General features: G+C 40.2%; 2 protein-coding genes across 2 annotated transcripts in view; both read left to right on the top strand.

The window, feature by feature from the left end:
- Inos (Inositol-3-phosphate synthase) overlaps positions 1-24,524 on the top strand; it is a 33,753-nt gene extending 9,229 nt beyond the window's left edge. Inside the window, exons 2-6 of the mRNA XM_065235778.1 lie at positions 11,267-11,965; positions 12,031-12,273; positions 12,341-12,449; positions 23,309-23,667; positions 23,733-24,524. Of these exons, the coding sequence (XP_065091850.1) occupies positions 11,267-11,965; positions 12,031-12,273; positions 12,341-12,449; positions 23,309-23,667; positions 23,733-23,879 (1,557 nt within the window). The 3' untranslated portion in view covers positions 23,880-24,524. The remainder of the gene's footprint in view (positions 1-11,266; positions 11,966-12,030; positions 12,274-12,340; positions 12,450-23,308; positions 23,668-23,732) is intronic.
- A 378-nt stretch (positions 24,525-24,902) lies between these two features.
- Positions 24,903-25,777, top strand: LOC135712779 (uncharacterized). The gene is made up of 2 exons (XM_065235835.1): positions 24,903-25,097; positions 25,151-25,777. Exons 1-2 carry the CDS (start codon positions 24,903-24,905, stop codon positions 25,775-25,777), a joined length of 822 nt encoding a protein of 273 aa, XP_065091907.1.
- The last annotated feature ends 260 nt before the right edge of the window (positions 25,778-26,037 follow it).

The following is a 26,037-nucleotide window of genomic DNA, read 5'->3' as shown; positions in this document are numbered from 1 at the left end:
TCCTACACTGTATCGCAGAATTATGCGTACACCGGAATGGACAATTAAACACTTTGAATAGATAGATTTTCAAAATCTTGCCTGGTGGTTCAACAACTATTTATTTTCAAAGTGTTTAGTGTGATCATTTATTAACTAGATAAAGTTCTGAAAAGGATAGGTTGATAGTTCCGCTCGAGTACGCAATGTAATAAATGAAAAGAAGTTGAAATTGAGCGAAGGGCCATTTAATGCGACAATAATAGTCAAATGCACACTCCTTTACCTAACACATACATAAATGAATGACGGGACTTGAAGTATTTCTTCAAATCCACAGGCAAAAAAGTGCGCGTTTGACTTGCTCATATAATGTCTGCGACTGTAGATTAGTTCTAATGACATGTTGATATTAGTATACCATTTCCAATGAACTCTGAACTATTTATTGATTTATCAGTATGGTTTTGGACTGTATTGGCAGAGCCGATATGAGGTTTGTTTAATTTGAGTAAAACGCTCTATTTTTAACTTTTTTCATAGTGTATGGATTAGTAAAATTTGTGACATATAACATATCTTTATTATGACTACAAATGAGCAAAATTTCATTAAGTTTAGATCATTATATTTCAAGAAAATGCGTTTTTTTTCTAATAGCGAATTTGTTTATTATTCAGTTCCAACCTGGATCGGGTATCAAGATCGGGTCTGCTTGTTTTCTTGCAAACGTCAGTTTGATCGTTTGTTTTTAAAACCTAGCTCAGGTTGAGGTTCGCACTGACAAAAAGTTCGGTTTCGCACTGGGTTGGAACTGGTTCCAACCCCGATAATAAACAAATTCGCTATAAAATAGCTCGATTCAAAGTAAATCTGGACGCACGGTTTAATACACCACCGCGCCCCTGGTGGTTGGAACAAAAAACGTTTGTCAGGCATTTGTTGATGTTTCATTGACAAAGAAATTGGTGAAAAGTTTTTCACAATTGATCGACGCATCCCGAAATAACGGATCATGGAACTTGAGAAAAGAAAATTAATTGTGCACAAACATCTAGGGAACCCTTCGTGGTCTGCCTCAAAAATAGCAAAAGTGTTAAAATTCCCAAAGTCAACGGTGAGCCTTGTAATCAAACGTTACAAGGATACTCTGAGTGTGGATAGAGCACAGCGCATATATCATAAAAGTGGAACTAGGGACAAAGAGCTGAGGAGAAAGGTGTTGAGGTACGTGAAAAGCAACCCAGGTGTCTCCATACGTGATTTGGCGAAGAAATACGATTCCAACTTTTCCACCGTGCGTAACATCCTTTCAAGAGAAGGATATAAGTCTTTTTGTGCCAGTAAACATCCAAATCGCTCCCTGAAACAAAATTTAGTGGCCAAAAAGCAAACACGATTACTATACGAACGAGTTTTGACGAAATTTGATGGCTGTATTTTAATGGATGACGACACATGTGTCAAAATGGATTATAAACAAATCCCCGGATGAAAATTTTACCTGGCAACTGGTCGTGGGGATGTCCCTTCCAGGTATAAACTTGTTTTTGCTGATAAGTTTGCTCGAAAAATAATGATTTGGCAAGGAATCTGCAGTTGTGGCCTTAAAACCAAGGTTTTCCTCACATCTCACACAATAACGTCGAAGGTTCACATTAAAGAGTGTCTGAAAAAGCGGATTTTACCCTTCATTCGCCAACACAAGACCAACGTTATGTTTTGGCCGGATCCAGCCAGATTTCACTACTCTAAGGAGGTACTAGAATGGTATGCTGCAAACAATGTTAATTTCGTCGCCAAAGAGATTAATCCTCCGAATTGCCCTGAGTTCAGACCGATCGAAAACTATTGGGCAAAAGTGAAAACTTCGAGGATGCGGTAAAGAAGTGACAAATGCACAACAAATGCGTTTAAAGTGGAATAAGATTGCCGGTACAGTGTCACCAGCGAATGTGCAGATCATAATGGCATCGATCACAAGTAAAGTGCGATAGTTCGATCGAAACGGTGAATTGTAATAACTTGTTACATATCTTTTGAAAGCTGAATAAATACCCTTTTTGTTTGACGTTTTGATCAACCGTTTATGTTGTTTAATTCTTGAGTTATAATCACTTGAATGCGTCCAAATTTACTTTGAAACGGGCTGTAGCTACATCTTCTTACACAGTCAAGCAAATAAGCCCAATACTAAATCATTAACGGATAAATGTTTGATGAGCCAGAATTCAGAAATCTATCTTTTTAAATTGTGCTCATAGAGCTGTTTTTCTAAAATGTAAGGACAGCTGTACGCTAAATTTTGAGGTTCACTGTATATCGCATGATCCTAATGGTGGTTGGATCATATCGCATTATGCAAGCCTACCGGCTGGCCGGCATATTGCTTGGTTTACAATCGTCACAAAATCGTACGATATGACGGCAGTGTATAGGACTTACACTGTTGGTAGACCCCATCGTAAATCTAGTTTCATTTGATTGTATAATTTGATAACGTTCTGTTCTGCTTTACCAGATTACGGATAAGACTTATATCAGCAATCGTGGGACGTTTCATCACCGTGATTTTAATTTTTTTTTTGCCTAAGATAAGCACACCCACTTTGGGCACATAATAAAAAAAATAGGGGAACTGGCTCTAAAATGAACATAGGGGCTGCAATAAACAATTCAGGGGAAACATGTCTGAAGGGTATAATTCGAAACGTAAACAATTACTTTGAACGTCGATTTCTCTTGAATGAGCACACACCCACGGAATCTGACTACACCAGCTCATAGAACAAACATTGTTCTGTCTGATGATTTAGTTAGTTTGAGTGGGTGTGTTGTCATTCCTAAGAAACCGATGATCCAAGTCATTGTTTACATTTCGCGTTAGACCCTTCTGACTTGTTTCCCCTGAATTGGCAGTTTCAGCATTGAAATCATCAAAATTCTGTTAGTGTTAAAAATTCTTCTTCTTCTTTTGGTTTATTACGTTCCTTCTGGGACTTTTCGCTGGCTCTCAATTTATTGTTCTTGAGCACTTCCACAGTTGTTAATTGAGAATTATTGTGTGGCAAGTACAGCCATACTCAGAAGTTGAGAAATTGGTCGACCCGAAAAGTTCCAAGATCGGGAATCGAACTCAGCCGCCTTCAGCACGGTTTTGCTTTATAGCTGCGCCTTTATCGACCGAGCTAAGGGAGATTAAGGATAATTGAGGGCTTAGATGTTAGAGGATATTTTGTTGAGAAATTGCTTAAATACATCAAGTTTAAATTTTACACACTATGTTCATTTTACCCTCACTTCCCCTATAGATTACAGTTTTTTTTCTCGATTTGTGGACACATTTTATCAGTGTCCTGATGCGTATGCATCAAACTAAGTGCCATTACTCTGATGCGATATAGGATGGTCAGCGAACTTTTCCTTATCATTTACGTTTGGGTTTTCCTGTCGGGCATTCATAAGCATACCTGGTGGATAAATCCATAAATGGGGGATATCTATCATTGTTCTTTTTTTAGGGTTGGACGCACACTAACCTAGAAAAGTAGTCTAGTGGATCAAAGCTGATAAATATGATACGGACCACTGCACAGTGGTCCAGAATGCAGATTTAGGTGAAAGGATATGTTTTGAGTCTGAAATTCAAAGTTGTTCCTTATAGTTAGACCCTCATTTTTAGGACAATTGATGAATCTACGTTACGGTCGGCCAGCAGATGGAAATGATGTGAAAATGATAATGACGTTTTGCTAGCTGTCAAATCGTATGGCATATTTTTTAGTACATCATCACTTTCGCGGTTTTGGATTTCAAACCTAGGTGTCGCATGCACTGGTGAAGTTTCGCGTAGATTCATCAATGAATTCTAGGGTGGTTATAATTATCATTAAAATCAAAAATCTAATTTTTTGTTTGAAGAAATTAAGGTATATATTCTTCAGCAAAGTTATAGCTGAGCTAATTTCAAGCAACTTTGTAATATATAACTATTTTGTATCTCTTAACCGATTTAGAGCTACTTGCTTGAATTGAGTTAGAGTCTCTCTAAAAAAACAGTTGTTTTTTTCAGAGCAATACTTGATTCATCTGAAGTCTTGAAGAAATACCCACAGAAATGGACCGAACTCCTTAAAGAACCGGAGATCTTTTAAATACCTTCTGATCAACCTGTCGTCATTTGAATTTTTGAAGAGTTTATATTTATGAATTTTACAGAGACATTTATGAGGGGTCGTAGAGTTCTCTGCATCTCTCTTAAGTAAATGTTTGACTGACAAACCTTTCCTATCCCTACCAAATGTAAGGACGTGGCCAGGACAATCCTAAACTGTTGGAGCGGGATATGTCTTTATCTGGGAGATGGTAATTATTTCCTACTTACTATCTGTCCAGTAATAGATATCCGTCTTGCTCTTAATTGTTTTGAATTCCTACCACCTACGATATTGTGCAACTTGTTCGATGCTAATGCTAATTTGAATTTTTGAAGAGTTGAAAGTCTCCAAGAAAAAGCTAAACTGGTCATGCGAATCCTAGTTTACATATCCGCAGTTACAATTGATGAATTTAAACAAAGGTAAAACTGATTTTCAATTACAAAACTGATGATGTTCTAAAAAATATTCCATACGATTTGACAGGTAGCATAACGTCATTATAATTTTTCCCATCATTTCCATCTGCTGGTCGACCGTCACTTAAATTCATCAATAATTATTAATAAATTCATCAATAATGATAATCTTTAAAAAAATCCATGCAATTTGACAGATAAGAAAACGTCATTCATTACCCTCTTAGCTTGCCATATGTGAGTCGTTTGTCACTTTGATTCTTCAATTGAAATCTTCCATCGGATCGCGATCTTTTAAATAATTCCTGACCTACTTACTGATCAACCTGAAGTCTTGAAAAATTAAAAAAAAACTTTATTGAAATTTCGTATCGGGGTGATATTTTTTAAGTAATTTTCAAAATAATATCTTATATAATATTGAGAGCATATCTGAGAGACTAAATTTATTTTTGTTTGATCAGTTAAAGATCTTCAGAATAACAATTCAGCCACTTCAAGACTTGAAAGAGGTCTTAGGGGTCATCCACATAAATTATGTAAGGAAATAGCGAAGGAGGGTTATAGTTTCTTACAGTCCTCCCACAAGATTTAATATGGAAAGTAGGCAATTTGATCTTAAGCGATTTGATGCCAAAACACCTCATAATGCATTGAATGAGCATATGAAAAAGTGTTCATTTTATGAAATATTCATATTATTTAAGATACCCAGCTCAATATCCAACAATTATCTGAATATTTTTTAAATGTTAGTAAAATTTTAGTGGTGTTTAAAATCTTAAGGGCCACCCACATAAGATCCGTTTGCGTTGCGTTGACATCAATTTGTCTGTTAGATAATAGATTTAGCTGTCACTTTGTCACAACGCATCAGATCCTGATCTAATTTGGGTGGCCCTTTAAACTGTCCTACACGGGTGGAGGGTAGATCTTATCATCACTCAAATTCCTTCACATTGTGAATGGCCTGCAATTTTCAATCAGCTACTTACAGCTACTACTCAGCTACTTACAGAATACTTGCTGATCATGGAAGAATATGTAACAGGTGGGGTACTCCCTGCCCAGCACTAATGAGACCCCCCTCTATACTGCCTCAGGGTCGGCATACGCGCTCGAATATCGCGGCCAAGGAAACACTCAAATATCCAACACACACAACACTTGTTTAGCTACAGGTACCTTTATTCTTCCCACTTTCCACTTTCTTATTGGCTATCTCCTACCTCGTTTCACCTAACGTTTCTTCTTGTTCTTCAGCGCGGGCCCGCTGATGGTCCTTCCACAGCCACTCCTTCACCTTCCTCAGCTTCCTTCTAGGCACTTTTCTTAACTTTTCACAGTGCAGTCGGTTCCTTTCCTTCGACTTTGAACCCTCTACTTGGTTCGCAAGCCGGTCGCGTACTTCGGAACTTTCCGCGACGGCTCTTCTATATATCTCTCTCTCTCCTTACTATACTCGTGGCGTCTAACGGTCGATGGGCCGTTTGGTTTGTTTTCCCGGATACCTTCGTATCGGGATATGCTTGGGATCTAACCAACTAATCAATACGAAACTAACGATTTTAAATTGGCTCACTACTTGACTAGCCTATTGGTCCCAAGCAAACGATTAACGTACCCAATTCTAGTCGAAATTCTAGTACTACGCACTGTTTGTTTTGATTCGCTATGAAAGTTTGACAGATAAAATGAGGGGTTATTGGTTTTTCCTATGTTTCGAGGGGTGAATCGATTAGCTTGGGACCGAAGAGAGTACCAGAGCTGAGCCAAAAAGTTGAGCACGTTATTTCGGGACCTACTAGTCTTAGAGTTACCTCTATGATCTAACCGCGCCGTTTGTCGAATGACGGACACTACGGGGTCTGACCACGCCGTGGACGAATTTCCAGCGGTAAACTACGGGGTCCTAGATGGTTCTGCACCTCACTCTCCTTCTTCACTTCTTTCACGTCCTCATGGTTCTTACTGAATTTCGAACTTGCTTGAACTTGCTTGAACTTGCTTTACGAAGTACCGCTGTTGAGTATCGCCAATCAAAATGATTCTCAATGATGGCGACCTATATCTGGTGGTAGATAGAGGATCTTCCTGTCGTTTAGTGGTGTGGCTGTGTACTATCCAGTGGGTGATTTTGTGGGCGATGGGTGGTGTTGGTAGCTTGTATTCAAACCTTTCCTTGGCATATTGTTGTACATAAAATACGAAACACTAATCGCGACAATCTCACTAATCTCAGACAGATAGACACACCACTGATAACAAATATCTGAGATCTAGCATTTAAATTTATGAATAGTTGCAGATCTTCAAAATAATATTTGATAAACCTGAAATCTTGATAAACCGAAATTATCTGAAATTTTACGAAGCTTCTACGAAGCTTCTTGAACTCATATTGAGTTCCATGAACTCTGCCGAAACTCCCCGAGCATGTTCGAGGTTCCCTTAGTCTCTATTAAGTTCTAGAAACCCGTGCGAAAGATTCCAAAACGTCCAAGCAGATCACTGAATTTCTTCAAAGTGTCCAAGAATTCCGTGTATTTATACAATGTTCCCTGAACATCTACAAAGTTCCCACTTCTAGAAAATTTTCTCAACTTCTAGTTCCTGTAACTTTTTCCAAGTTACATAATTTTATTTAAGTTTCACCAAAATCGTCGAACATCAATGAACTCCTCCGAACTACCGAGAAGATCCTGAACCTTTTCAACGAATATTCCTAAACATTTGTATAAAGTTCACACTTATATGAAGTTTCCTGAATTCTTAGAAAGTTACGCCGTTCCTTTAGCTTCTGGAACTTTCTTGAAGATCTAAGAAGTTCCTTGAAGTTCTACAACGGTACCTGAACTTTAAAGAAGTTTTTCAAATTACTTCAACCACCGACAAACCGACATGACACTTAATTCTGACTTATTCCCGAAAATAGTAAACGGCCGATTTAAATATGCAGTGATCCGAACTTAAAACCTAGATAAAAATAATTAGTCCAGAATAGGTTAGACACGAATCAATTTTATAACTTTTACATGCGGGTTCATGGCTTAGCTAAATATTTCCCGCGAACACGGAGCTAGATGTCAGTAGTGTGCTTTGGTCAGATATTTGATTGTTTTTCCTATGGTCATTCATGTCGGTTTATCGGTGCTACAGCGCTCTCTTTTTTGACGTAGGACTACGTCCTTCGGGAAGATGGGGGTACACTTTATGAAAACCGAAAAATGAAATTATGAAAGATTTTGAACGTTAATAAGTTAGCTGCTCCTGAACCAATTTCAAAAAAAAACTATCACCAATCGATCAGAAACATTTCTACGCATCGATAAAAATGCTTTTGACTGTTGATTTTCAAATTGAAACTATTGAAAAAGTGGTAAATTTCAAGCATTGTCCAAAAGTATCGAAATAACTAACAAATCCACCAATTACGTACATGCATTTGCTGCTTCCCCAACACAGCCATCAGAGAATGGTTCCTAGATGAAACAAGTCAAAGTGACATTTGCCTCCGATCTTCGGGCGTGTACAAATAGGGAGGATGCAATTGCGGAACATTTTGCTGCCAATTCAGAACCACATGACCCCAACGACCTCACAAAATGCTCTCCGTTTTTTTTCCTTGGATTTGTTTTCCGTACTGAGCACCAATGCCACCCACACCTGAACCCTACCTATCGACCCATCAACTCATGAACTGGGGACCAACGCGAAGGAAGGCGTGATCAGAGATGTTATGCCTCAGAACATCCCGGCGGCGCCGACTGGGATTGAACCCAGGTAATTAACGCTTACCTGGGTGAGTGGTAATTACGCTTACCACTACACCACCGGCGTCACTGCTCTCCAGAGTTGTAATCTTGTAACCAAACTTGGAAGCAGGAGATACTCTATATAAATTTTATTTTAACTCTTTTCTGAACTGAATTTGGTAGCCCTGAAAAAGGCGGTTTTGTTACGTTGGTGATAAGTTTTAACCTCCGAAACCGTACAGAGTGCATCCCTGTCGCTTCAGCGCGTAGACGACATCCATGGCCATGACGGTTTTGCGCTTGGCGTGGTCAGTATAGGTGACGGCATCACGGATCATAATTTCTAGGAACACCTTCAGCACACCTCGGGTTTCCTCGTAGATCAGACCAGCGATACGCTTGGCCAGCGTTGCCAGGTTGCCAGATTTATCTGGCACAGCCAAAGAAATTTAAGCTCTGCCAGACAGATTTTTTGAGAAATCTGGCAGCTTCCTATGTTAATTTACTGTGCCAGATTTTTGCCAGACTTTTTTTTTCGGGTTTTGCCAGATTTTTTCAAAATAAGCCTGGCATCTCTGCGCTTGACACCACCACGTCGAGCTAGACGACGGATGGTAGGCCCTGGATGTTATCTGGTTGTCTATATAACAGGTTGCTAACTACGCTTTTGGCTTAGTTTCGATTCACCCGTTCAACGACAAACATCAAGCAACAAACACTGGTCGTGGCAAGGGAGGCAAAGGTCTTGGAAAAGAAGGCGCCAAGCGTCATCGGAAGGTTCTGCGTGATAACATCCAGGGTATTACCAAGCCTGCCATCCGTCGTTTGGCTCGACGTGGTGGTGTTAAGCGTATTTCCGGTCTGATCGAGGAAACCCAAGGTGTGCTGAAGGTGTTCCTAGAAAATATGATCCGTGATGCCGTCACCTACACAGAACACGCCAAGCGCAAAACCGTCACGGCAATGAATGTCGTATACACTCTGAAGCGACAGGGACGCACTCTGTACAGTTTCGGAGGTTAAAACTTATAACCAATTAATTATGTTTAAAAACTTTCGGAGACATTACATAATCTGTTCATATCGAGGAACATGGCAAATTCTGTATACTTTTCAGGCAAATGTACTGTAGATGTACTTCCACAGTTATTAATTGAGCTTTCGATACCTGAACATTAGTATAATTGTGTGGCAAGTACAATTATACTCTATGCTCAGAGAAGTCGAGAAATTTTCCAACCCAAAAAATTCCTAGGCCGGACCGGGAATCAAACCCAGCCACCTTCAGCATGGTCTTGCTTTGTAGCTGCGCCTTTACCGACTGTGCTAAGCGAAGCCCTCTAAATTTCTCTAGAGATCGCTAAATTTCTACAAGTATGATGAAGTCCTACAAATTTCACTGCACTTCTACAACATTTGGTATGGTTCTACAATGTTCGCTGAATATCTATAAAATATGCCAAATTTCTTGAAAGTTTCCTGAACTTTTACGCAGTTCCTTGAACTTCTACGATCTACGAAGTTCCTTGAAGTTCTACAACGTTACCTGAACTTTATCGAAGTTCTACGAACTAGGTACTACGACGTTTACTAAAATCAAAAGGTGCTCCCTTCTTCCCGCTCCTTCATTGACTTTATTACGTCCGTACTCGAACTGCACGCCGGCCCTCAACTGAGTATTCTTGAGCACTTCCACACACAGTTCGAAAAAGTAGTGTAAATTTCTGTTCAATATGATGCACATAAATGGAGCGTCACATATCACATACGTTTACATTATATATCATGTAAAGTTCTTACACATTTCATGCAATGAAGCAAATATTGTATACAAAAGCCCATCTTTGTAAACAATATTGTTTACAAGTTGCTCGGTTGCGTGAAATGAAATACAAGTTTACGTGAATAAATGTTTACATCACAATTAAAATCCAGCAGTTCTTAATTGGGAGCTTTCTAAGACTGTAACATTTTTGCATTAGTATTATTGTGTGGCAAGTACCATCATACATCCCATACAAAATTGACGATTTTAAATTGGCTCAGTACTTGACTAGTACATTGGTCCCAAGTACATAGATATTCTTCTTCTTCTTCTTCTTCTTCTTAATTCATTTATTTAACGTCGGTCTCTGTTCCGCAATCTAGAGTTAATCGTCTACGGATATCGATTGCCATCCATTGACGACAATCGAATGTGCACGGATGCAGCTTCCACACATGGGTAGGATATGGCACCCATCAACACACATGGGCCGGGGATCTACGGCTTTACTTCCATTCCGAAGGAAGACGTGACCAGAGATTTTTATACCACGGCCAAATGCTGGTCACGAACTGCACTTCCACGAGAAATCACTAGGATGTTGGATAAAAGGATGTGGGATTGCAGCATGATTCGTAAACGATATGCTGAATCGGTGGGATTGAACCCACGGTCTTCTGCTCAGTAAGCAAAATCGGTCGCCACTAGGCCACCACAAATCAATTACGATCAAGTTTCCGTTCAACTTGTTGTTATCCCGGCGACAACTTCAGCGACGACCACTAAATCTGCTCTTGAGAAGAATTTTATTTGGATTTCTAATCTACTCACCTTTTCTAAAACTCAAATAGCTCCTTATTTCACAAAGCAATTACGACCAAGTTTCTGTTCAAATTGCTGTTACTACGATAACAGCTACTCTTGAGAAGGATTTTTTATAGCTTTCCAATCAATACGTCTTTCCTAAAACTCGAATATTATTTCTTTTACGCACGCGTTCCTCCAACCGAATTCCAATACGCTTGACCTCATATTAAGAATAAATCCAATTCACACTAAAGCTCTATTATGTGAAGGAGCTTGAGATTCAACCCATAAACTTTTATTAATTCTATTCATAAACTCGGTTGAAAATGCTTTCCAAGTAATCCATTCCATAATAATTAACTAAAACACCATTCCCTTCCACAGGTACGCCCAGAAACCACCGAACTAAGCATCCGAACGGAGCGTCAAGTACCTCGTTTGGGTCTTATGCTCGTCGGATGGGGCGGTAACAATGGGTCCACCATCACAGCTGCTATGGAAGCAAACAAACGGGGATTGGAATGGAGAACCCGCACCGGAGTGCAGAAGGCCAACTGGTTCGGTTCGATCACTCAAGCATCGACCGTCCTGCTGGGAACGGATGCCAACGGACATGACGTTCACATCCCCATGAACAAGTTGGTCCCGATGGTCAACCCAGACGATATCGTAGTAGATGGGTGGGATATCAGTTCGTTGAACATCGCTGATGCTATGACACGGGCCGGAGTATTGGAAATCGGGTTGCAAGATCAGGTGCACAAGAAGTTGTCACAGATGAAACCAAGGCCCTCGATTTACGATCCGGACTTTATAGCAGCTAATCAGGCCGACAGGGCTGACAATACCATCCCCGGAACCCGTTATGAACAATACCAGCAGATTGTTAAGGATATCCGCGAGTTCAAGTTATCGTCTGGCGTTGACAAGGTGGTAGTTTTGTGGACGGCCAATACGGAGCGATTCGCTGATGTCGCAAAGGGATTGAACACCACCATGGCAGAGTTGGAGAAGTCACTGAAAGAGAACAAGTCGGAAATCTCGCCGTCGACTATCTTTGCGATGGCTGCCATCACCGAAGGTGTAAGTTGGTCATGACGGTTGGCCCATGTGGATTGAGTTCAATTGACCTTTCTTTTATTCCCCAGTGTATCTATATTAATGGATCTCCTCAGAATACGTTTGTACCTGGAGTTATTGAACTAGCTGAGCATCATGGTGCATTCATCGCTGGCGATGATTTCAAGTCTGGTCAGACAAAGTTGAAGTCGGTGCTGGTCGACTTTCTAGTTTCTGCTGGCATCAAGCCAGTGTCGATTGTTAGTTATAACCATCTAGGAAATAATGACGGAAAGAATCTTTCCGCTCCGCAGCAGTTCCGTTCGAAGGAGGTTCGTTATTGTGACCATTCGGTTCTAGCGTAGGGCTGATTCTAACAAATACGTAATTTACTTTCAGATATCCAAGAGTAACGTAGTTGATGATATGGTTGCTTCAAATAACATCTTGTATAAGCCCGATGAGCATCCGGATCACTGTGTGGTCATTAAATACGTACCATATGTTGGTAAGTGAGTGCGGCCGTCTAAACCAATGCTTGTTTTGTTTTGATAAATTTCAATTAGATTTTTTTGGAACATTCCAAATTTCATCGAAATTTAGGAATACCATTTGTTATCCCCAAGTAGCATTGCAAGTTTTATCAAGGTTTTAAAGCATTCTACAAGTCTAAATCATGGTGTACAGAACCTTCATAAAACCCTAATTGATACTTGGGTCTAGTACAATTTGTTTTAATTATCAATTTTGTTTTGGATAATACTACATGTTAGGTATAATTTTAGATCATTGAAAATGTTTGGGTTCAACAAACATGTGCTCCAATAAATTTATCATAATGAAGGACCTTCATGGTTTTTCATATATACACATGACCAGTTCCAAGCTAAATGACAAATCGGAAAAACTCGACCTTCTCCGAATTTCACGAAACTTCGCATTATTCTTATTTATAGTAACCGGTGGAAACTAACGATTTTAAATTGGCTCACTACTTAACTAGCCTATTGGTTCCAAGTAAATCTATGAGCGTATCCCATTCTAGTCGAAATTCTAGTACTATACTATGTTTGTTTTGATTCTCTATGAAAGTTTGAAAGATAAAATGAGGGGTTCGTGGATTTTCCTATGTTTCGAGGGGTGCATCGATTAGCTTGGGACCGAAGGGAGTACCAGAGCTGAGCCAAAAAGTTGAGCACGTTTCTTCGGGACCTTCTGGTCTTAGAGTTACCTCTATGGTACTAGTCCCTTACTGTGTATATTTTGCCAAGAAATATTTCACTTTACACAACAACTTTCGATCAGAAGTGACGTTTTCGTGCTACAATTTATTGAAAAATGCTAAAGCCGCCATTTTGAAAAAAAAATACAAGGTGGCCGAATTTCTACAAAAATGTGACAGATTGCCTATAGCAAACATTTATCCAAAGTTTCATGCAAATCGGAGAAGGACGAGTCAAAAATTATTATTATTTTTTAGCTACTTGGCCTGGAACTGCTTACATGTAATGTTTCTTCTTTTCTAGGCTTGCTACGTTTCTGTAGCGAGCGTTTTGCGGGTTCTCAACTTAGTGTTTCTAGATATGCACTTTCGCGGTTATTATTGAGAGCTTTCTATGCAAACCATTGAATTTGTATATTGTGTTGCAAGTACAATGATACCTTGTGCCCAGGGATCGACTAAAAACTCAGAGTGGTGGAAAAAACACTGGTGCTACTCTAAAATAAGGGAGCGCGTCTCTTATATTTGGAAGGAGAAAGAGACTAAGGAGAGAGAGATTTCATATTTAGGAGAGAGTAGTTGCACAGCTCAGGTGCTACTTGCGTATAGCACAATCGAGTAGTGCACGGTGTTATGACGGGAGTAGCACTTTTCAATGGGGAGAGACGTGGCTTAGAGATTACAAGAATGGCTCCATATTTTAAGGCTGGGTGCAGAATATTTTTACACTCATATAATATATGTTGCAGTGACTATATGGTATTCAAAAGCGTAGGAAAATGCAAATTTTGATGCTTTTCCTAAAGAGACATGACTTCTATCAAACCCCTAACCCGAAGCTGACCCGACATTGACCCGACATTGACCCGACATAAACCCCGAATTAACCCGACAACAACACGACATTGGGTCGACATCAACCTTAGATTAGCCTTACATTGATCCAACATCGGGTCGACTTGTCTGTTCGGGACCATTTTGATGGGTTTCTTCCACACACCACTGTCGTATATCAAATGATAGTGGGTGACTTAATTGACAGTGACAATGAGCTTCGAATGAGGAAGGGGCTCTTCAAATGATGGGCACGAGATTTTTTTTTTTCACCGGATCGATTTAATAGTTGTATTGGTTCATTTTCAATCGAACGCTACAGTTATAGAGAAAATACACTGTCGGAGAAACAAAGAGATAGAGAAAGTGATTTAACACCGTTGGAGCGGCAGCTCTCCAACACAAGAAAAATTAAATGTGCTGCACAATTTAAAATGCTCTTTCACGTCTCTTTGGAAATGAAAGTGCAGTCTCACAACAGCGTGTGTTTTACTCGGAAAAAATTGAGTAGCACCCGATCCCTGCTTGTGCCCAGGGAGGTCAAGACAATTTCCAACCTGATAGGTTTCTTCGACCGAGCCTGGAATCGAACCTGTCGTCTCCGTCTTGACCGTGTTTTTAATGAATAGGCTATCTGACGCTCCATGTAGTGTTTTCAGTTCGCTATTCCTGCTTGGAATCAAGGAGAGGCCACACTCCTCCAGAACCGTTTCTGGGAGCTCTCTCTCAGAATACTAATCAATTGCGGAGTGACGAACACACTTATAATTGAAAATTTTGAAGAAATTCTTGGGCTGAACACACAATCTCGATTTATGAGAATCTACCACCACTACATATCGTATTAGTGGGGCCTCATAGCCTAGTCAGTAAAGGCACGGTATTACCAAGCCGGAGGCGGCGGGTTCGATTCCCAGTCCGGTCGAGGGAATCTTTCGGGTTGGAAATTTTCTCGACTTTCCTGGGCATAGAGTATCATTGTGCTTGCCACACAATATACAAATTCATGCATTGGTATTGGCATCGAAAGCTCTCAATTAATAACTGTGGAAGTGCATTTAGAACACTAAGTTGAGAGCACGCAATAAGCTAATATGCGCTAAGCAATAAGCTTGAAATGCGAACAAGAAGAAGAAGAAGACATATCTTCAGATATGTGTCTTCCTTCTGTGCTGGTATAAAGATCATATATGATTACCTTTGTATGGGTCCCCTCACATTGCTCAATCCCAGGCAATGAGAAGGCGGACTCGCTCGCAAAGGAAGGCGAATTTTATGACAGGCAAATTTCACACGATGAATTTTACCATTTAGTGCGTCAGAGTACCCTTTCGAGTTGGCAGACCGATTGGGACAATGGAAATCTTGGACGGTGGTTACATTCAATTATTCCTAATGTTTCTTCGAGAGCGTGGTTTAAAGGATTGGACTTAAGTCGTGACTTCATTCGCGTGATGAGTAGACTTATGTCCAACCACTACTCGCTAGATGCTCATCTCAATAGAATAAACCTCGTGGACAGCAACATCTTTCGGTGTGGAACCAGTTACGATGACATCGATCACGCAGTTTGGCAATGTACGGATAATGACGCCGCCAGAGAGCGACTTTTGAATACCCTTGAGGCCCAAGGAAGACAACCCTATGTTCCTATCAGAGACGTGTTGGGAACTCGCGATATCTGCTATATGCAGTCGGTTTATGTGTTTCTTCAAATGTCTAGTATAAGAATTTAATTCCTTTGTCTTTTGTCTCTCTTTAATAGTTTTTGTTTGTCTTGTCCCCCCGTCTCGATGAGTCTCATCGTCACCCACTGGTCACCATAGCCGGTCGAACTTCAGACGAAACTAGAACCGCACTATCATTCATACTGGCGACAACGCTCTGATGAGACAACGAAACCTTACCCCCAAGCTCCTCCCCTGATCCTATCCTTCGACAATGTACCTCTCTAACCTCGAGTAAGCCGCGAGTATTCGGCCCAACTCCTACTAGACTAGACTGCTCCGTAAAGCTAACGCGATTGAGCATTCCAAATAAACCAACTAGTTAAAAAAAAGGAGAGGCCATATATGTATCTATGCGGTTTTCAAATCCTAGAAGCTTAGGTACCTACATTTTGACTAAGAAATTTCCGTTTTCCAGAATATGGTGAACCAAACACTTAGTTTAGACTATTAATCTTGCTATACTGGTAATGATCCAGTTCAAATCTTAAATGAAGAATATGATTAAATCTACGTAGAGTAAGGTGGGACAAGATGAGTCAGTTAGTAGTACACTGATTAGTTTACTGGTTTGTCAACAGATGCAACCCCAATAATGGTTTGCTTTTTCAAACCAGCATTGCGGCTACATTGGGTTGTATAAAGTTTTGCGGTAATCCAGTTCGTGGTCTACACCATTTCGCGGTGTGCCGTTTTGTGGCATTAAAATACTCGATTTGATTATCTATTAATGCTATAGAGGTAAGAGGGGCGTCGTGAACAGGTGGGACATAATGAGCATCCCGACTCCAGTTCCAAACCTGTAATTTTTCGAAACAAAATTATTGGTAGTAGGTTCAATATCACCATTGCAATGATTAATGACCAATTAATTTGTTTCGAACCGTTGTCTAGTCTAGTCTACACATAGTCTACACATACACAGCCAGTACTTGAAAGAATCCTGGAAAATGATACATCTATCATTTTTCTTGTCATTATTAATGCCTGCTGCACATCAAGGATGTGAAACAAACAATAAAGCGGCCAGGCCTACTGTGTAGCGTTTAGTTAATTTTTGTGGAAGTGAATGTTTACCATGTCTACTTAATAAGTATAGACAGTGGTTAACATTTAATCCACAGGTAATCAAAGAGCGGGGACATACCGTACCAACCGCTCCGTATGCAGGATTTGAAAATAGGCTATATAAATCGTTGGGAGTGACAGAGCTAAGAAAGTTAATGTACACTCCTTGGTTGTCCGCTCTCCTGGGATGGAACACAGGTATTTACCCCTTGTGTTCGATCGTACAGTCCTCCCTCCGTACAAGCGTGGACGGCACCGCCAACCCACTGCCATCCCTCAATCGATCCAACCGACCTCAGTCGAAGAACAACAGAGAGCGGTGTGCGGACGTAACCTATACGGAGGGAATGCTGTATTCGCCTAGGTTATAGCGCCCTTGCTCGCTACCATTTTCTTCTAGCGGTTGGGACCTGAGCACTAACTCTTGTCCTAGCCCTATATGGCATATGGTTATAGCGCCATTACTCGCTTTCTGAAAAGAGAAGAAGGGAAGGGAAGGAGAGGAAAAGGAAATGCGGAATTCCTTTCCTCATTAGTATTTGTATCGTCAACTTTTATGAAAACCATAAACCATATAAATCATTTTTCCTTGGTCAGAGGTATTATTACGACATTTGAATAAGATTGTCTTATCATTTGTTATTCTAAATTTAATGTTATAATGATCAACATAGCTTTGGATCATCCAATATAAATCGGTAACACTGTCCTGCAACCGATGATTTTTCTAATCCGAAAACTAAAAGTTACGAAAAAGCACTTAGGCCTTTATTAAGTTCCACTTTCACGCGATGTTCAATGTTTCGCGGTTTGCTCTTTACGCATTGTTCAGGCTATCATAACAAGCTATGACCGACGTGACGATTGCTTAAGCCCTGGTTAAACAAGTAAACAAGTTATTAAAATGAAATTACGTTCCCGAAAGCAGTCAACAATGTATCTTAAACCGGATCAAGCGTGCGCCCTATTTTTCTAAACATTCTGACGCGTTCCGCCCAATATCTATCAATTACGTTTTTCTACAATAGTAGCCTGGGATAAATAATAATTCGACCGACACGTGTTTGTTGAAAAATTATATTCTGCCTAATATCAGTAGTCAGTAGTCATTAGGAAACCTGTTACTATATTATTTCACGGGGCGAAGGGCGTTGTTGTTAGTAACAAGTATGGATTAGATTTGAATTCATTTTGGAAAATAATGCGATCTTTAAAAACACCGTATCGTTTCGCCCGAATTATATCATTAACGGTTTTCTATAATACAGACCCAGGATTGATCAACTCAATAATGCAAATAGGCTTGAGTGCTAACCCATAATCTTCTGCTCAGTAAGCAAAAACGCCTACAATAGGACTACAATAGATCAATTTACTGGTCGCAGTAGTGTTTGGTCCCGAACAGAGAAGCAAAAACGCTACGAAAGACGACATTTGAAGTCCGGATAAAAAGCTATTTGAATAAAATGACGTTTCCGAAAGCAGTTAACAATGCTTTTCAAACCAGAGTTCTATCTGTAACGATTTTCTAAAATAACGGCCTGGGATAGATATATAATATCTTAATATCTTTTCCTCCCTCTTTTCCCAGGCTCAAGCATCTGTTTGAATATCCTACCCTAGCTAAGGAGCTGTACATAAGCTACGTAGACCGATTTTTAGAGGTTTTAGACCCTCCCCCTCTCCGGCGTAGACAATCGACCATACATTTTTTTGAAAATTTGTATGGACCGTAGACATTTGTTAACACCCCCTCCCCCTGTAAAGAGTCTACGTAGTTTATGAACAGCCCCTAAGTATATGAAAAAAAAACAATTAAACATGAGTGAACTCACCAATTTAGTTGACTGCTGGATGCAACTTGTCCGTAAACTTCACGTGGAATTCAAAACCTTTGCTGCACATGATTCGATAATGATCACAATTTCTCATCAACAAATAAACAAATTTCGCGTTTTCCACACTGAATTTTCACCACAACATTCGTAAAATTAGTGAAAGGGAAGCCGCAGTAAAAACAAAACACGTCAGTTTTACAGCGCGACCTGCTTCGATCTTTTCGAACCGTTGTAAGACATCCAAGGTTAAAATGCAGGAAGCTCTCTATGCCCCTCATCCCCCTGACCAAAGATTTTTCCTTGATTTGTTTTCCATCGATCTTGTTTTCCGTACTGAGTACCAATGCTACCGACGCCAGGGAGGCAGCTCCCACACCTGGACCCTACCTATGCTATGAAAGCTATATCGTTGCTTTAACTCATAAGCATAATTAGGTGTACCTAAATATAGGGTGAATGCCGTTTGGCATAAAATAACCTAGCATAGTGGTAATTTGGCTTAATGGACATAAAAAATACGAATTTACCACGTTTGACATAATGCAGTTTGGTTTAATGCCAGTTGGCATATATGCCGTTTGGCATATATGCCGTTTGGCATATATGCCGTTTGCCAGAATGGTCATTAGGCATAAATGTGGAAACTACTCAGGTCGGACTCTATGGAGATCTCCAAGCTACTACTTAAAAAGGTAGCATGCGGTCTCACGCACACTTTTGTGTATCTGGAGAGCTCTATAGTCCTCTCCAGTCGGGTTCGTATTGGTGCGAGTTGCGTGTGTTAGTGAGATGAATTTTTTTGTTAGCTGTGAGAACTGTCATTATAAAGTACAAATAAACAACAAAACGAAAATAAACCCTACGCTTGTACGGTAACAGTCAAGTACCCTTTTGTGAGTAAAGGTTACCCCATTTTTGATAAAGGTGGTTTTACTCATTAATGAGTTAATTATTTTAACAACAATCAGTTTCTGCTAACAGTAGCTAACAATTACTACTTAATTGGCATAATGAATTACTCTAGGGGCAAGACAGCTTTTGATCATGAGCTAGAACGGAGTTAATTTTGAGTTACTCCGAGTAACTCGAGTTGCTCAAAATTCAATACAAGCCGACTCAGTAACCATGTTTTTAACCTTTTATGTTATTCTTTCTCCCGAGCTGTCAAACAGCAATATCATCTAACCGCGTTTCATACCGGAACATCATCCTCAAATTACGTAACTGTTCGTCCTCTGAAATGTAGTCTAGTGATCCAGCCCATCGCCTATGGATTCTAATTGTTTAATTGTTTCATACCTTTTTCAGATTAAAAATAATTTGGACATTTATGAATATTTACTGGAAGACATTTGGTTTGTCTGGATCTCGACTGAAATAATCAGGGCTCTCAAAATATTTTTTTACTGGGGCATTGATAGAATTCAATGCAGCAATGTTGCAGTTTCAGAGTTACAGGTTATATTCAATATTATATTATTATTGCAAATGCACATTGTACTTTATACAATAAATAAATTGCAATAAGAAATTTCCTGTTGTTGATATTTGCAATATGCAAGCATTCGCTAGGATTTAATGAAAACAAGAAACTGACATTCTGTTAATAATTTTATTACTAAATTATTCAAAGAAATGGTACGATCAAGGATTCCATTCTTCAGGAATAGGTAACTCATCCTCTTTTTGGTGCAATACTTGTATCAACTCAATTCATGACACACATATAGAATGAAAATCTTAGATCTTAGCGAAATCGTAACACGGAGTCACAGGTGTTGGGTTGAAGGGTTCTGCGATGCTTATCCGACGCCAGTAATCGCTAAGGGGTTCCCCTTTATCGGTTCGACAAAGCGCAGCCTTGTTGTCAACTACTGACGTAGTCAGAAGGAAGCACGTGAGCATCGGAAACAGTTCCATATAGCCACGAAACTGCCATACTAATCCACCACCAACGGTACACTACGCAGTCGTATCACCATCTGCCTAATACGATAGGCACACATCCACCATCATCGGAATCGAGTCTGCAATCGACTCCGAAACCTCATCACAAGCTTTCGTTGGATTGCAGTCGATGTTTATTCACTGTATTTTCACTTGTTGACACAAGACTGCTTTGATCATTTTTGAGTAATTATGAGTAACTCAAATTTGCTCTATGCAAAAATATTAGTTCGGAGTACAGCTGACTTGCCCCTAGGAATTACTCATTAATTACCCTAATAAAATTGTTATGGTTATTTTGCTTAACGACGTGTTCTGGGTATCTTCCAAACCATTAGTGGAAAAGTTCAATTATTTGGGTTATCGTTCGTTTATGGTTATTTTTTATTAGGGTAGTGGTGCCGCTTTTATTGACAATGGGTTCACTTTTACTCATAAATGGATGTTTGATTCTTACCGTGCACATGACAGTATACGCTAGTGTGTGTAAAATTATGTTATTAGTGTAGTGCTCATGACATCCTATCACAGGAGTGGAACTTCGGATCTGAAAGTGGCTCCACTTGTCATTTGCGAACACTAGCGCACCCAGCGGTAGAAGGCATCTTCTGCCTGCAGTTAAGATAGGCAGCATGCTATGATAGTGTGAGTGCACATAGAAAGCCCGTGTGGAACGCTACCACAACACATCGCTTGTTGAGCAGAAAAACGAACCATTTTTGATTCACCGATTTGTTTGCACTTCCCCTTCTGTTCTGTGCATCCTATGCTTGGAGAACTCAATTGTCCGCAGTCTTAAATTATTTTTTTGCAAAATTAAAATTGCTGTCACTTTTGGAATCTGCAAAATGGGTGATATAAATAATTTACCCATCTAAAGTGAGAATGTCCCTTTCTTACATCAAATTTAATGTTATTTAGAGGCTTGTTTAAGATCTAACAAACACTCTGAGGATCGTATATAAGTATGTGATGTTGTATTATCAACCGGTGGAAACTAACGATTTTAAATTGGTTCACTACTTGACTAGCCTATTGGTCCCAAGCAAATCGATTAACGTACCCCATTCTAGTAAAATTTTTAGTACTACACAATGTTTGTTTTGATTCGCTATGAAATTTTGAAAGATAAAATGAGGAGCTCGTGAATTTTCCTATGTTTCAAGGGGTGAATTGATAAGCTTGGGACCGAAGATAGTACCAGAGCTGAGCCAAAAAGTTGGGCACGTTTCTTCGGGACCTACTAGTCATAGAGTTACCTATATGGTAATATCAAATCTTGATGAAATTGTTTTTTTTTATCTAGTTCGTTTATTTGTAAGGCTCAATCGCGTTAGCTTTACGGAGCCGATAATTCATTGTTCTTTGTTTGTAACAAAATTCACTTAATTCTATGTCTAGTAGGAGTTGGGTCGGATACTCGCGGCTTACTCGAGGTTAGAGGGGTACATTGTCGAAGGATAAGAAAAGGGGAGGAGCTTGGGAGTAAGGTATCGTTGCCTCATCAGAGCGTTGTCGCCAGTATGAATGTATACCAGTGGGAAAGGAAGCCATAAGCTATCTACAAAACCCTCATAAATCATATTATAAAACCAACTGATGCTAATGCTATTTAGATTTATGAAAGGTTTTATGGTTGCTTTATAGTGTCTGAAAGAGCCAATTGCTCTCATTAAACCCAACAATCAATCCCAATGTGTTGATAAGCAACCGCAATAAAACTAGTTTGTTATGAAACATCCATTTTAAACAGTGATGAGTGCTCAATTCCAACTTGTCAAAATTGTAAACAACCAGTGCCACTAAAAACTTTCTCCACCATGGTTTCATGAAAAAGAATCATCTGGCGCTTTCAAGTGAAATGTACAGAAGAATTTCATCAACATTGTACAGATTAGCCCGCTTCTGTAAAATAAAGTGCTTCAGCCGCAAGTAGCTCCAGCCAAGAAACAAGTTCTGCTGTGTTTTCTGCGGATGTCACGGAAGCAGCTCTAGAGAGTCTACCACCCCACCGTTTTGAACCATCATTCGCAAAGCTTGCTGACGATGAGGAAGATTAAACCAGCATTAACATTTCAAAAGTTTGAAACTAGCAATGATGTCGTGAAAAAGCTGTTAAATAAATTCTTAGATTTATTTTAAATCAGTAAGCAGTGCAGGTCCATTATTTGCACCGTTAAGCTTGAGTTGGTTCTTGTTAATCAGTTCATAGGAGTTTAGATTTATAATTTGTGTTTTTAGTGTTAAAAATCCTCAAAATTTGATGTTGCCCTTTATATTCATCAATTTTTATACGCCCCGCCCTGCGTAATACACTCAAAGCTCATGGTTCGAGCCTGACCTGTAATTCTTTTTAACTTTAGACATTATTCCAAAGACAACGCCTGGTTGCTTGAGTATGAACGCTAAAGTAAACAATGTACAAATATAAACAATGTACTCAGGTTGAGGAGTGGGTTCGTTGGATGGAGTGCACGCGTGAATAGGCTGTACCGTGAAGAATGCTAGTAACCTATCTCTTTTATTTAAAATATTACACTAGATGGAAGACTATGAAATAGTTTAGCACAAAATGTTATAGGGTCAGGTGGGACAAGAGTGCCACCCCCAATAATTTTGAAAAAAAAACATATTTTTAATGCTAACTCCCCGAGGAAACTATAAATGGTGTTGCTATGCAGCATTATACCTAATCAGTAATTTTTAAAACGTTTTCCATTTTAATTACCAGGTGACAGCAAGCGCGCCATGGACGAATACACCAGCCAAATCATGCTCGGTGGACACAACACCCTAATCATTCACAACACCTGCGAGGATTCTCTGCTGGCATCGCCGTTGATTCTGGACTTGGCCATTCTGGGTGAGCTTTGCTCGCGAATTCAGATTAAGAAGAAGAACGAACCCAACTCCGAGTACGTGCCCTTCCGATCGGTTCTGTCACTTCTGAGCTACCTGTGTAAGGCGCCACTCGTTCCCAAAGGCACCCCGGTAATTAATTCGCTCTTCCGACAGCGCACGGCCATCGAGAACATTCTACGAGCTTGTGTCGGTTTGCCTCCTCTCAGCCATATGACCTTGGAGCACAGAGTAAGTTGTTGATGGTTTCAAAAGTGGTTTTGAAGATTCTAATCTTGGCATTTCCCATCCGATAGTTCAACATTGACGTTTCTTCCGCCGAACCCCCAGTAAAGAAAGGTAAAATTTCCAACGATATCGCTATCAAGACCGTCTCCAATGGCGTTCATACAAACGGTACCTGCACCAATGGAAACAGTGTTCATGACATTGCTGACTACTAAATCCTTAGGAAAGATGTAAGGAATTTGGGTCAAGTTTAATTTGATCTGAGTACAGCAATTTTTGTCGAATATATTTCCTTCGACGTAGGTTAATCATAATCTGGATAGTATGGATATTTCCCAACCAAAACTGCAAAATTAACTTCTAACTATCCGTTCCCACATATACTGGTATAGCAAACAAGGAACCCAATCTCGAATCGTATAAGCGTGATGAAAATCCTTTTTAGAGAAACCTTTACTATTCTCTTCAAACACAAGAAGTAGTTATACTTTTCGACATACCAAACGGAACGGATACCCAATTGGACTGATTCAATCGAACAGAAACGAAGTGTCAAGGTATATTGATAGGAAATTCGTTGCTTAAATATATGTTTATAAAAATCACCACACAAAGCACAGAAAAGAGACACTGAATTCAAAAGCTATAATTCTAGTTTTTAATGAGAAATGTTTATTTCATTTTTGGACTACCCTATAGTGGTTTTGCAGAAGAGAGGTCACGAAGAATAAGATCAAAACTTGGATCACACAAGCGGCAAGGTAGTGATACAGAGAACAGCTTGATGTGTAATTTAGTGAATATAATCATTTCTATACAGGTTGTAAGTATATGAGAAAATATAAATGATAAGTGTAAAATGTAATTTCTTACGAGGCAGATATCACAGCATTATTGTTTTCTCTTGTCATGATGGGTGGGTGATTATGTTTATTTATTTATTTATTTATTTCGTCAAACAATGTAGACTACATATACATACATATACTGACACATAATTTTCTTAAGTTCTACGAGATAAAACTCTCGCAGTTAATGTTTTAATAATTGATGTAGTTACATCAATAATCTCACAGTATTTATTATAGACATTCATCATTCTATTGTTTTGTCAATCATTCGATGCCAGGCTGTTGAGCAGTACAGTTGACGTTTTCTCTCTTGCTCTCTTGGTTCGTTCGATTGCGTTGTTCCGTTTATTTCTCGCGTTGAATAATGACGCTCTCGCTGACCCAGCCATGGGTAAAAAATCGCGCGGTGGCGCGAATGCCGGCAATCCCGGGAAACGGTCTAGGCCTGAGGACAACAGGGACAGTGCGACAGCCGCGAAGAAGCTACTCGACAACAATCGGTTCTCCGTTCTGAAGGACGGTTCAGAACCGGTGATGGAAACAACAGGACCGCCAAAGAAGGACAGAATGCCGCCCTTCTACGTGAAGGGCTTCCCTCCCGGACTGCGGGAAAAATAAACTTCTTCATCACGCAGGGCGTCCGGTACACCATCCAGCTGTGCACGGAAGGATACAAACTGATGGTTCCAGCATTGAAATATTACAAGGCGGTAAAGACCATACTGGACCAATCACATGTGGAGTACTTCTCCCACGACATCGAGACTGTTAAGCCGTTAAAGGTGGTCCTGCGCGGACTAAACGGCGTCCTCTTGGAAGAGCTGGTGTCTAATGGACTGAAGCCGGTCCAAATTCACAAGATGGCCCGCCACAACAAGGCCGTCAAGTACCACGACCAGCTATACCTGGTTCACCTTGAGAAGAACTCAACAACTTTGATGGACCTCCAGGACATCCGCGTCCTGGAGGTGTCACATAGTGGTGAAGTGGGAGCGGTACAAGCCAGTCAGCCGTGGAACTGCCTGCTGTTCGGGCATGGAACGAAGAATTTCCATATGGTCAGCCGCTGCATCAAGTGTGGCAAACAACACAAAACCGACGCCTGCAACATACTCGATGAAGCCGATCCCATTTGCGCCAACTTCGGTGCTGCTCACAAAGCTACAAGCAAGGCCTGCCCGAAGCGCGCCGAGTACATAGAGATCCGGAAGAAACATCGACGAAAAACCAGCCTGGCGCAAGAATGTGCCAGAAATGAATGATCAGAACTTCCCATCGGTTCCACGACGACCGATTCCAGTGCTGCCACCCTTGCCACTCAATCAATGATTAACTGCTGCTCGTTCCACTGCTACTGCTACTCAAGCTCAAACTCCCGGAGCCCCTGCAAACTCAGGTCAACAGACGACTGCTGCTCCACAGCCGCAGGATCTCCCCACAGCCCCTGGGCTAAACTGGCGTCAGGATGGACCGTCCCTACCGCAGCCCGAAATCAACGATGGTTCTTGGTTCACCGCAGCGG

The sequence above is a fragment of the Ochlerotatus camptorhynchus genome, unplaced genomic scaffold (assembly GCF_037179485.1).
Source record: "Ochlerotatus camptorhynchus isolate MF236.1 unplaced genomic scaffold, CSIRO-AGI_Acam_v1.1 ptg000503l, whole genome shotgun sequence".
NCBI lineage: Eukaryota > Metazoa > Arthropoda > Insecta > Diptera > Culicidae > Ochlerotatus > Ochlerotatus camptorhynchus.
The sequence above is the reverse complement of the archived record's forward strand: the minus strand, read 5'-3'. Positions and strand labels throughout refer to the sequence as shown.